Raw genomic sequence first — 13,226 nt, 5'->3', positions numbered from 1 at the left:
TTTTCTCTTTAGAACGTCCTGTAAAAACTATGGTTTTCTCAGGGTTAGGTTTAGAAAAGCCAGCTGCAAAATTAGTTATCTGCCTGATATAAAAAAAAGAATTCTTGTGGATGAAGTCCTCCAAACACCCCTATGGATTGTTTGACTCATCTGACACACTCACTCAGTTGCAATACTGCCAATATTAAAAAAAAAATCCTGCGGTGCTTTTCGAACTTAGGCATGCCCAGAGATCTTCTCAGTTTTTTAAATCCATCAGTGTCCAGTTTTTAGAAATATGAAACGTTTCTTTAATGGTACGGTCAGCTTCACTTCAGCATGTGCCCGGTCTGATGTTTTATTTTTATCTTCGCAGTTATTGCACAAAGTATCTTGTTAAAACTTAGCTTTTTAAAAATTTAGTCATAAAACCATTTTGTAACTGATGGGGAGGATAAACATAATTTATGGACACTCAAGTTAAATTTAACTGCATTACCAGTGTCATCTACGAGTGCAATGAATGACCTCTATTCATGAACCATCATCTGCTCACATCGTTATCTACACGTGGAATTTACATCCTCAGATGATAAGCTGTTACAGGGCATCTCCTGCAGTCAGACTTGTAGGACTAGGGTTGAAAACACGGTGTGTTTCAAGGGGAGGTGTCAGAAGATGGCCATTAGGAAGACTGGCAAAAAAAATCAAAACTTTTTGTGGTAGTTCGTAAATGTTCCTAATTGTTTTCACCACAATTTCTGCACTTAACTTTAGTACTAAAAGTAAGGCCGTAATTAGCTTGAAAAACACTGAAATAACCCTTTGCTTTCCGAGGATGGTAGCGAGGTATTTCTGCATAAAGTAAAATATTTCTTAGGAGAAAAAACACACATAAAGCGTCAGGGGCATGTGCTCGCTTTCCCGAACAGGCAGATTATCTGGCAGCCAAAAATCGGACGGTACCGGAAAAGCATGTGCATAGAAAACTGTGTTTCTTATAGATGTTAGTGAGTAGGCCATTGGATTTTCGTAGAAGCATTTCCATGTTTGAGGCGCTGGTAACAATCTGTGTATCTGCTTACTACAAAGATTTAAAAATGCAGGTAACCTATTCTTCATTGCAGCGCTTATATCTTTTAGAAACCAGGAAATTGGAATGCACTCCCCCCATGTGCCTTTAGCATTGTTATGGAATCCCATACATGATGGATCATTGAAATGCACAGAGTCGATTGAAAGCATTGTCTATTTGTGGGGTTTTACGCTGTAACTAATTTTTATATCCGCAAATCGCCACAGTAAATACATTGTTACGGTGTACCACTATCTGTACAATAAACGCGGTGATTTTGGTTGATGTATCAAAGGTTTTACCCATTTTACATTTATGAAGCAAAGGGTTGATCCATAGGATCCCAAATTCCCTTTGAGTGTGGCCCCAGGGAGAAGAGTTGCTCTTTTAAAACGATCTACTTACAATTACATATCTACTGATATGTATCCTAGCATTCCTCCTGGGAGAGATGCACCGAACATGAGATAACTCACACTCCCACCTCTTTGCCAAACTGACTCACACATTTACTTTATTCTCTGCTAGAGACAGTGGTGCTCTGTAACTGTTTTCTGGTACATCACTATGATTCTGTCATTGTGTTGCCTTATTATTGGTAGTTTGTTGTGAACTTGACTGATTTTTGGGTTAAAAGTTCTATAAAGGCTAAAGTATCCAGAATGAGGAAAAACAGTCACAGACATTTATTTGATTCTATTTTTCACGCCTGGAACATTATTATTACTCCTCCTGGGGTCCTCCTCTTCCCAGTCCTAACCAATGAGGTGTGTCCTCCACATGACAGGTGTAACACTGTAGTCCCTTTTCTATTTTAGTTCTATTTTGTTTTTTTAAACAACTCCTCCCCCCTGCATTGCCCTGTTTTTGTTCCATGTCCCAAGCGGGTGAGTACGCTTGTGGTCCTTTCATTGGCACGCTGTGTTTTTTAGTTTGGGTGCCGTGTTCTGTGCATTATTTACTTACAGTGTGATGTTTCTGTATTGCTTGGACCATGATATGAGGGCACGCACCAGTGTTCTGTTTCCCCACTCCATGTGCTGAGCTGGGGCAGTGTGTTGCAATGGCATCCTCATTTTAGAACAAACTTCTGTTTAGGCAAAAAAATATTGCCGCTGACTTAATCAACCAAACTGTATGAATATAAAAAGTCAGAAATCTGTAGTACGCATCATGGATAGATCTCTTACAACCAGTATCAAACTGTATAAAGAAACATGCTTTTTTATTATTATAACTCATCCTCATGGAGTAAAATATCTCTTTTGTAACAAAAAGTGGCAAAACACAATAATGAAGAAAGTGTGCACCCCAAGTGACAAAGGAACACCACATAAGAGAGAAAACAATCAAGAAATTGCTAGGTGTTTCAATCTCTGGTGTATCTCATAAAGACAGACTCTTTAAACATCATAAAACATTTATCCATCCAATAACATTTGTTCAGTTAAAGCATGAGATGTGGGGTCTGTCTTTTTGAATTGTCAACTACGTTTCGATCCTAAAAGAGGATAGCAGGGTCTCATCAGGACAAACAGTGACATGGGGAACTAATAAGGAAATATATATCATAAAATGTAATGTTGCCATGAGTTTTATGAAGAGGCAAAGATACTAAAATAGAGATTCTTACGTACTGGTAATATTTGAGTTCTGGTCTGAAAAAGGATAAAAGGACCACACCTTGTGTTTTTGCACAGATATCTAGAAAAATAATAATAACTCCAGTCAATAAAAATATGTGTATGTATAAAACATTCTGGGTTGCTCTTGTTTTTGTTTTTGCAATGGTGTCTTAAGCGCGGATGATGCAGGGGCCAGTTGGATGTCTTCCTAGGTTTTGGAGTGTGTCTCTTTGTTGGCGCTTTCGCCATCCTGATATTTCTGTGACAGTCTCAAAAGAAGAGAACGTCTGCATATTTCTAGGGATGATTTGCAGTTCTTGATTAAAGAGGCAGTGGATGCTGCTTTGACAAGGCAGCTAATACTCGTTTTCTTCATGAGTGGTATCTGTTGGAAGGTTTTGAGGATAAGGTCCCTTAGCTCCCTAACGTGAATATGATTTTGGCATCTATGTCCTCTTCTTCCATTTTGGCTTCTGAAGATTCTGTCCTCTCTGATTCCACAGATAAAAAGGTGGAGTATGCCTTGAAGCGAGCTTTTGCTACCATCTAATTATGGAATCTGTGCCAATGCTTATGCTGTGTATGCCACACAAGGTCTCCTGAAAGAATTTAATGCATTGTTTGGTTGTCTCCAGGCTCATGGAGAGCCTTCTGACTTATTAGCCAGTATGGAACTTTTGTCTCAGTTCTTATCTGGTGCTATTTTTGACAGCCTTTGGGCTTCCACTTCTGATGCTGGCACTTCCAATGCGGGCATGCAGTCCTTGAGGTTGAAATCATGGAAGATGGAAGCAGGAAGGCATTCCCTGATTTGTAAGCTGCCTTTTTTGGGACAAAAGCTGTTCGGGTCTTAACTGAATGACATGGTTGAGAAGGCTGTTGAGGAGAAGAAAAAACTTCACCCTTTTGAAGCGTGAAAGGTTTTCCGAGGTGGTGGTTTTCAGCCTACTGATCGTCGGCCCTTTCGAGGACGGGCCAGTGGTTAGGAGGCTGCCTTCTATAATAAAACCAACCCTCTGCCTCCAGTGCCTCTTCTGTCCAGCAGCAGAAATGACTATAGGGCAGTGGGGGGGTCGCCGCAAGGCTTTTCTTCCACAGTGGAAACAGGTGGTGTCAGATGCCTGGGTTCTTTCAGTAGTGGAACATGGTTATCGGATGCAATTCACAGATCACATTCCGCCGCCATGATTCAGAGCTACCCCTTCTCTAAAGGATCCTGAGCAGTTGTCCAGTCTCAAGGTAGGCATTGAGGTGCTGTTGCTGAAACAGGCAATTGTTTTGGTTCTGGAACACCAGCAGGGTTTGGGGTTCTACTCAACCCTGTTTTTGGTACCAAAGCCAGACTGTTCCTTTTGCCCCATTCTCAACCTCAAGGCTCTGAACAGGTTTCTGCTGGTGGAACATTTCAAGATGGTGTCCCTACAATCCATTATTCCTCTTCTCATGAAGGGGGATTTTTTGGCCACTCTGGATCTCCAGGATGCTTACTTTGATCAGCACTTTCAGTTCAGAGTCCTCCCTTTCGGCCTGGCTATGTCTCCCCAAGTGTTCACAAAGGTGTTAGACCCTTTAGTTGCTTTCTTGCATTTGAAAGGTGTTGTCCTTTATCCTTATTCGCATGATTGGTTGCTTACTGTTCCATCTCTTTTAAAAGCTCAACAAGACGTGGGGTTGGTGCTCGGGCCTTAAACAAGTTCGGTCTCCTGGTGAATCTTCCAAAGTTTCACCTTGCTCCCTCCCAGTTGAAGTTGTTCATCGGGACTTGACTGGATACTCAGCTGGGTGCTGCTTGTCTTCCATACGACAGGATTCTTTCTCAACAGTATCAGACTTCTTGACTCGTTCACACAGTTCTGCAAGGTGCTGGTTGAGAGTGCAAGGACTGTTGGCGGCCCCCACAGCTGTAGTCTCATGGGCACAGTTTGAAGCCCAATGTGAATTATATCCTTACACACTGGGATCCCAGCTCCAGGGACTACAGGGTCATGATTCCTCTCTCAGATCATGTGACTCAGGATCTTTCCTGGTGGTTGGTCAGGGACAATCTTTTGAAAGGGATGCTTATCCAACTCCCACCTCCAGTTCTCTTTATGACTGATGGCAGTGAGTGGGTTTGGGGTGCAGTCCTGGGTCACCTGGAGAAGGGGTCTCCTTGGTCTCCGGAGAAGAGTCAACAATCCTCAAATTGGAGGGAACTCATGGAGGTGATGTCAGCCTTGCTTGCTTTTCAACTATAACTGAAAGAACAGAATGTGGTGGTCAGGACAGACAACCAAATTATCATGGTTTACCTCAACAGGCAAGGGGATACAAGGTGCTGGTCCCTCAATCAGGTTGCTTCCCAGATTTTTGTCTGGTCAGAAATTATTGTTCTGAATCTGAAGGTGATCCTGGGGCAGATGAATTTTTGGGCGGACAGTCTCAGAAGGAACCTTCCATCCTCTATGATGTATCATCTTGCTCGGCCCTTGTTCCTTATGGTGTGCTGGAGGGTTGGGGTTCCATGGTTGGATCTGTTTGCGTCCTCAGACAATGCCCATTGCCCTCACTTTTGCATAGAACTGCTGTATCCTCTGGCCTGTGGGGTGGATACTGTGTCAATAACCATGGGCACCGGGGCTTCTCTATGCTTCTCCTCCAATTCCTCTCTTGCCGGGCCCTGAAGAAATTCAGGATTGAAGGGTCCTATGTGATCCTCATTGATCCTTACTGGTCCCGCAGGATGGTTTTCCATCCTTCTGAGCCTGGCCAAGGGGTGGTTTCTGGTTCTTCCTCACAAGACTTCTCTCCTTCAGTTTCTTCTGCTGGCAATTTTGATTGCCTCTTGGTTATGTCTGACATCTTGGCTCTTGAACGGGTAGGTTTTGTTCAGTTAGGCTGTTTTTCTCAGGTTGTTTTTGATATTCAGTCTTCTAGGAAGCAGTCTAACATGATGTCTTATAAAGAAGCATTGGGGGTCTTTTTTCTTCTTGGTACAGTGCCTGTTTTGTGGATCCTGCTGGGGCTGATGCTTTTAAGATCCTGGATGTTTTATGAAATGGGTTTTTGAAGGGTTTGACTCCTAGCACTCTTTCTGTTCAGTGGGCTGCTATCCAGGTTTATCCCTCTTTTTCAGATGACTTTTCTGCCTTATTTCCCCTTCTCTCTTTTTAAGCAGCGTTGAAATGCCCAAGGTGGTAAAATTTGACCAACCAGGAATAAAAGTTAATGGAAGAACTGGAGGAACAGTGCAAGAGGGAGATGGTAAAGCCCACGTCCCTGCAATCATCGGAGGGTGTAGTGACCATACCTACGTTGCAATTCATGCAGCTCCTAGTTCTGTTGGACTCACTATCTAGACCTGCTCAGAGCTGATTTTGTTTTCAATGATATATATCATTCTTTTGGTGGGGAAGGTGTCTTATTTCCTAGGAAAAAACAATAGTAAAGCAATTACTGTTGTTGGTAATTTACTTACAGTCAGTGATAACTTTGCTATTGACTGTAAATTACCAGTAGTGCAGTTTAGTCCATCAACTTGTATTTTCTCCTTTTGAAATGAGTGTGGGATTACTGTCGAGCATGTTTGCCATTTATCTCTGGTGGTGTAATTATCACTTTTTCTGAAATGATGCTTTGTCTCTTACATTTACTCATATCTTGTTTAAACGTTCATGCTATGCAATTTAAACATATTAATCCTAGGGTGTTTCAAGAGCTCTGCTTCTACAGCATGATAAAATTCCTCCCGACTATTGCGCATGAGAACATATACATTCTTTTTATATTACTAGGCGTCTGTACAAATAAAAGGTAGCGTGAAGCGAGATCTGACAAAGCCAGTATGTCTCACCTGTGATTCTGGAGTGCAGATCTATTAACTTTGCTGATGCCCTTTCCCGCAGATTTTCGCTGTGTGCACACACACTGTGATCATCTTGGAAGTTTTCTTTTATGCTTTATAGAACATTAGTTCAAGATAGCCACTGTGAATCTAAACATGCATTAAACAGTCCAAATATTACTGTAATTAATACACTTAAATTAATAAATTATGCAAGCATGTTTCCAGCGGCGGCCACCTCATATCTCAAGGAGAGGGGCGGGTGGGGAGGGAGGGAATGTGGGGAATTAAAAAAAAAGCGTATCTCCTGCCATCACCATCGCTGCCTCCTGCTACCTCAATCCTCTTCCGGTGTCCCAGCATTCACTGGGACATCAGCACAGGCTCCCCAGCAATCCTGGAAATGCTTTCATGCTAAAGCTAGCATGAAAACAGCGTCCGGATTGGTGTGAGCAGCATGGACTGCCGCTTAGACACAACACTGGGGTCTGTGCAGTATCTCCAACCCGGCTGTTCAACACAGACAGCTGCCCAAAAACACATGTGCACTTAGGTGCACTCTCTTCTCCTCCCACCTCCCTAGGCCCTGCCCACCCCTTCCTTCACATGCTGCTGGCCAAATAAGCAGCTGAAAGATAAAATGATAAATATCGTTTTATCTTTCCCCTCCTGGTTTAGCCAGGGGGGCGACGCTCCTTCGCCATTGTGAAGGAGTTGCCCCTGCATGCTTTCCTCACATTTCCCACCCTACGTATCTGATAGGAAGGTGTTTGCAAAGGACTGGCAGAGGTGTTGAAAAGAGCAAAGAAGGCAACAAGCCTTTTTTCATCTATGTACCCAGGATCTTAAACAATGTCCCTGTATCCATCAGAACCACACCAACTCTACTCCAATTTAGGGAAGGGCATGAAGGAACACCTCTTAAAGAACTTATGATGCAATAAAAGTCAACTTTAGCTCCCATACAGTAATCATTTGTTGACCGTACTGTATCTTTCCTGTGACTCTGGACAGAGCTTCACTGCCTTTGACTAGATTTGTGCTTTACACAAATAAATACCTACACACACATACACATATGAACCTCTTGGCAAGATCAATAGTTCTACACATGTGAAGACCTACTCACTAAACATGCCCTTGAGGTGCGTTTACATTTTTGGCATAGGAGTGGAAATGCTTTCTTCAAAGTTTTCTGACACTTTTTATGTATAACAATCATATAAATTGAGGTACATTTTGGAGGAAAGCCTTCTAATATATTAGCAGATTTTCTGCTTCTGTAATAGAGATTTATCACCACCTTTGTCAATAGCTTTACTAATGCCTAGGGCCATAGGATTTTTTTATTTTAAGGCTGCAGTATTTTCCAGATAACTAGGGATTTTCTGAATGTGCCACATAATCCATCACGTACTGCATAATCTGCAGATTCTAACAAAATAAGTATTTCTGGCTCAAAGAGATAAATAGATAATAAAAACACAACAGGTGCTGCCCCAGTGCTTAATTTGTTAAGGAATGAGTGCCGGTGTCCAAAGCTCTGCTCAGAAGCTGGGAGTGGTGCAATTAAATGTCAGGCTACTATAATTCACTTCCAGACACTGCCTGAACTTTTACCTCACTTTTGTTGGTCACTGCTTTCTACTTTCCCATCCATTCTCTTACTTCTTCTGACTGGTTCTAATGAGGTATTTGCCCAGACAGTGGTAACATATGTAACAAATGTCAAAATAACGAGGAATCTTATCACAAAATGTGCTACCTTACGCTGCATAATTTTGCCTTTTCTTGAGGCGTAATTTAGTAAACCCTGCCACGTAATTTGTTACTCCTATGCCACATAATTCCAGTGCCCTGACCAATGATTATCAGCTGGAACGGTGGCAGACTCTTCTAAATTAGTACAGCAAGATTTCTGCTGACTTTTACACCTCTAAATCAGCTTTTCTTTTCGACTTTCAGGGTAATATTCATTTCTTGGTGTATTTTCTGTAAATGCTCTTTCCAGATTCAAGCCCTTGGGGAACAAAAATGGCATATGATATGAAAAGATATGATCACATAAATACATATGCAAATAAAAGGAAAATAACCTGACTGTCCTCAATTCAACAGGCTCTTCAGTGTCTTTGACTGTCGGCTGTGGCCAGCGTTCCATAGAACCATCAAGTCGAATATTAGGAGGAACAAGTGCAAAAAATGGAGAATGGCCATGGCAGGCTAGCCTTCTGCTCAGAGGGTACCACAAGTGTGGTGCAATACTTGTCAGCGTCTCCTGGCTAGTAACCGCTGCACATTGCTTCGATTGGTAAGTTGAGTATCTGGTCTTGAGGAGCTAGTGGAAAATGTGAAAAAATATAGAATACTTTAAAGAAATTAGAATTCTAGTGCATGAAGCTTCATGGAAGTCTTCGGTGTTATCAAGACCAACCAGCAGTGAGACTGTTTTCCAATAAATACTTTTTACCCCAGCTCCAATCTCTTAAATCTTTAACACACTCCCAGACAGTTTTACCAAATTTCCCACGAAATCGGAGCTGCAAACATGTGCTACTCAGGAAATCTAGCAATTAGGTGGAACTGTTATTTTTAGTCCAGACTGTTAAAGCCTGGATAAATAATCTTGCCTCCAAGAGAAATATAGGTATAGATTATTTTTGAAGAAAACAATTTACAAAAAAAGTTAGGGTAACACATACTAAGAAAAGACCAGGAGAGAGAATTCTGTTTATGCTTGTGCACGATTAGAAAATAATTTTAAACTATTTTAAAAGGTTGGGCCAAACCTTGCGGCCTCATACTTCAAGAGGCAAATCAAGGCAAAGAACAGTGCCACACACCACCTTAGAACAACACACAATAACACATACACTCAACCCAGAAACAAAAAGTCAGTTACCTAACTACTAAGGCCTTCTAAAGAACTTTCTACTATCACTTAGCTGCCACATATGGAAAATGTCACTTACCCAGTGTACATCTCTTCGTGGCATGTTCCGCTGCAGATTCACATGCTGTGCACTGTTCCTGCCATCTAGTGTTGGGCTCGGAGTGTTACAAGTTGTTTTTCTTCGAAGAAGTCTTTTCGAGGCACGGGACCGAGTGACTCCTCCCTTTTGGCTCCATTGCGCATGGGCATCGACTCCATCTTAGATTGTTTTCCCACAGAGGGTAAGGTAGGAGTGGTATAGTGAGAATAGTAAAGATGTCCATGCAATGGAATAGATATTTATTTACAAAGTTTGAGGTAAAGGAATGTTTATTTACATATGTACAATTTCTAATTGCAACTTAAATGGCTACAGGCTCCCGGGGAGGGCGCATGTGAATCTGCAGCGGAACATGCCACGAACAGATGTACACTAGGTAAGTGACATTTTCCATTCAGTGGCATGTGTAGCTTGCAGATACACATGCCATGCATAGACTACAATGCAGTAATCCTCCCCAAAGCGGTGGTCAGCCTGTAGGAGTTGAAGTTGTTTGAAATAATGTTCTTAGTACAGCCTGTCCTACAGTGGCTTGTTGTGTTGCTAACACATCTACACAGTAGTGTTTGGTAAAAGTATGAGGTGTGGACCGAGTGGCTGCCTTACAAATTCTCTGTCATTGGTATGTTACCTAGAAAGGCCATTGTTGCTCCTTTCTTTCTAGTGGAGTGTGCCTTTGGTGTAATGAGTAGTTCTCTTTTAGCTTTTAGGTAACAGGTTTGTATACATTTAACTATCCATCTGGCTATGCCTTGTTTGGATATAGGGTTACCAGCATGTGGTTTCTGGAATGCGACAAACAACTGTTTAGTTTTAAGAAATGGTTTTGTTCTGTCTATATAGTACATTAGAGCTCTTTTTATATCTAATGTATGCATTGCTCTTTCTGCCACTGAGTCTGGCTGTGGGAAGCAGACTGGGAGTTCCACTGTTTGGTTTAAATGAAACGGTGAAATGACTTTTGGTAGAAATTTTGGGTTTGTGCGGAGAACAACTTTATGTTTGTGTACCTGTATAAAGGGTTCTTCAATAGTGAAAGCCTGTATTCCACTAACTCTTCGTAATGAAGTGATAGCTACTAGAAATGCCACTTTCCAAGTTATGAATTGGATCTGACAAGAATGCATGGGTTCAAAAGCTGGACCCATGAGTCGTGTAAGTACAATATTAAGATTCCACGAGGGTACCGGTGGAGTTCTTGGAGGTATGATCTGCTTTAGTCCTTCCATGAAGGCTTTAATGACTGGTATTCTAAATAGGGATTTTGTGTGTTTAATTTGCAAATAAGCCGAAATTGCAGTAAGGTGTATTTTGATGGATGAGAAGGCAAGATTTGCTTTTTGTAGATGTAGTAAATAACCTACAATGTCCTGTATGGATGCATCCAACGGTGTGATATGTGTTGCATGGCAGTAGAAGACAAAACTTTTCCATTTGTTAGCATAACAATGCCTGGTGGTAGGTTTTCTTGCCTGTTTAATGACTTCCATACACTTGTTTGGAAGATTTAGATAGCCAAACTATAAGACTTCAGGAGCCAGATTGCTAGATTGAGCATTGCTGGATTGGGGTGTCTGATATGTTGTTTGTGTTGCGTTAAGAGGTCTGGTCTGTTTGGAAGTTTGATGTAAGGTACTACTGAGAGGTCCAACAGTGTGGTGTACCACGGTTGGCGTGCCCACGTTGGTGCTATAAGTATTAGTTTGTTTTGAAGCAGTTTGTTGACTAGAAAAGGAATGAGTGGGAGAGGGGGAAAAGCGTAAGCAAATATCCCTGACCAATTGATCCATAGAGCATTGCCCTTGGACTGAGGGTGTGGGTACCTGGACTCAAAGTTTTGGCATTTTGCGTTTTGGTTTGTGGCGAACAGATCTAGGTCTGGTGTCTCCCACTGGCAAAAGTAGTTTTGTATTATCTGGGGATGTATTTCCCACTTGTGAGTTTGCTGGTGATCCCGACTGAGATTGGCCGCTAATTGATTGTGAATGCCTGGGATGTATTGCGCTACTAGGCGAATATTGTTGTGAATTGCCCAATGCCAAATCTTTTGTGCTAGGAGGCAAAGTTGTGATGAGTTTGTTCCCCCCTGTTTGTTTAAGTAGTACATTGTTGTCATATTGTCTGTTTTGACAAGAATGTGTTTGTGAGCTAGAAGAGGTTGAAAAGCTTTTAGTGCTAGAAAGACTGCTAGGAGCTCTAAGTGATTTATGTGTAGCTGTTTTTGCTTGTTGTCCCATTGTCCTTGTATACTGTGATTGTTGAGGTGTGCTCCCCACCCAATCATTGATGCATCTGTTGTGAGAATGGCGTGAGGCACAGGGTCTTGAAAAGGCCGCCCTTTGTTTAAATTTATGGGGTTCCACCACTGAAGCGAATAGTGTGTTTGGCGGTCTACCACACTAGATCTTGGAGGAGACCCTGTGCCTGCGACCATTGTTTTACAAGGCACTGCTGTAAGGGCCGCATGTGTAACCGTGCGTTTGGGACAATTGCGATGCATGATGCCATCATGCCTAGGAGTTTCATCACAAATCTGACTGTGTAATGCTGATTTTGTTTTATTTTTGGTACCATGGTGTGGAATGATTGTACCCTTTGTGGGCTTGGACTTGCAATCTCTTTTTGAGTGTTGAGTGTAGCTCCCAAGTATTGCTGGATTTGGGATGGTTGCAAGTGTGATTTTTGGTAATTTATAGAAAACCCTAGTGTGTGTAGGGTATCTATTACGTAACTTGTGTGATGTTGACACTGCTGTTGAGTGTTGGCCTTTATTAGCCAATCGTCGAGATATGGGAATACATGCATGTGTTCTCTCCTTATGTATGCCGCTACCACAACAAGGCATTTTGTAAATACTCTGGGGGCTGTTGTTATCCTGAAGGGTAATACTTTGAATTGGTAAGGTTTTCCTTGTATAACAAACCTGAGGTATTTTCTGTGAGATGGATGGATGGGTATATGAAAATACGCATCTTTCAAGTCCAGTGTTGACAATTATTTTCCCTGTTTTAGTAATGGGACTACATCTTGTAGTGTCACCATGTGAAAGTGTTCTGATTGGATGTATAGGTTGAGAGTCCTGAGATCTAATATTGGTCTTAGTGTTTTGTCCTTTTTGGGAATAAGGAAGTACAGGACCCCTGTTCCTTTTTGTTGATGAGGTACTAGTTCTATGGCCTGTTTTGTTAAAAGTGCCTGCACCTCTGTTTGTAACAATGTTAGATGTTGCGACGATAGCTTGTGCTTTTTTGGGGGAATATCTGGAGGAAAATGTGTGAATTCTATGCAGTAACCTTGTTGGATAATTGATAGTACCCATGTGTCCCTTGTTATGTTTGACCATTGATTGTGGAACATTTACAGTCTTCCTCCCACAGGGGATGTGTGTTGGGGGAAGGTGATGGCAAAGTCACTGCTTGGTGTTAGTGGCTTGCTTTGTAGGTTGGAATTTTCCCCTGGACTTTAGAAATTGCCCTCTGAAGGACCAGTGAAACCCCGCTCCCTGATACTGTGATTGGTATGAGGGCTTTGTTTGTGAGGTGGATGGTTCTGATGATTGTGGTCTTAAACCTCCCCTATACTGCGGTTTTCTAAATGTCCCTCTGTATTGGGATGAGTAAAGCGCTCCCATCGCTTTGGCTGTATCAATGTCCTTTTTCATCTTTTCAATGGCTGTGTCCACTTGTGTGTCAAATAGCTGTTGCTGGTTGAATGGCATGTTGAGGACAGCC

The 13,226-nt window shown here is 42.0% G+C and overlaps 1 protein-coding gene across 1 annotated transcript in view; it reads left to right on the top strand.

The window, feature by feature from the left end:
* The window catches only part of LOC138296586 (transmembrane protease serine 11C-like), a 299,563-nt gene that overhangs the window by 235,935 nt on the left and 50,402 nt on the right, over window positions 1–13,226 (top strand). The window contains exon 7 of the mRNA XM_069235857.1: window positions 8,621–8,813. Coding sequence (XP_069091958.1) covers window positions 8,621–8,813 — 193 coding nt within the window. The remainder of the gene's footprint in view (window positions 1–8,620; window positions 8,814–13,226) is intronic.

This window comes from Pleurodeles waltl, chromosome 1_2, assembly GCF_031143425.1.
Source record: "Pleurodeles waltl isolate 20211129_DDA chromosome 1_2, aPleWal1.hap1.20221129, whole genome shotgun sequence".
Taxonomy (NCBI): domain Eukaryota; kingdom Metazoa; phylum Chordata; class Amphibia; order Caudata; family Salamandridae; genus Pleurodeles; species Pleurodeles waltl.
The sequence above is the reverse complement of the archived record's forward strand: the minus strand, read 5'-3'. Positions and strand labels throughout refer to the sequence as shown.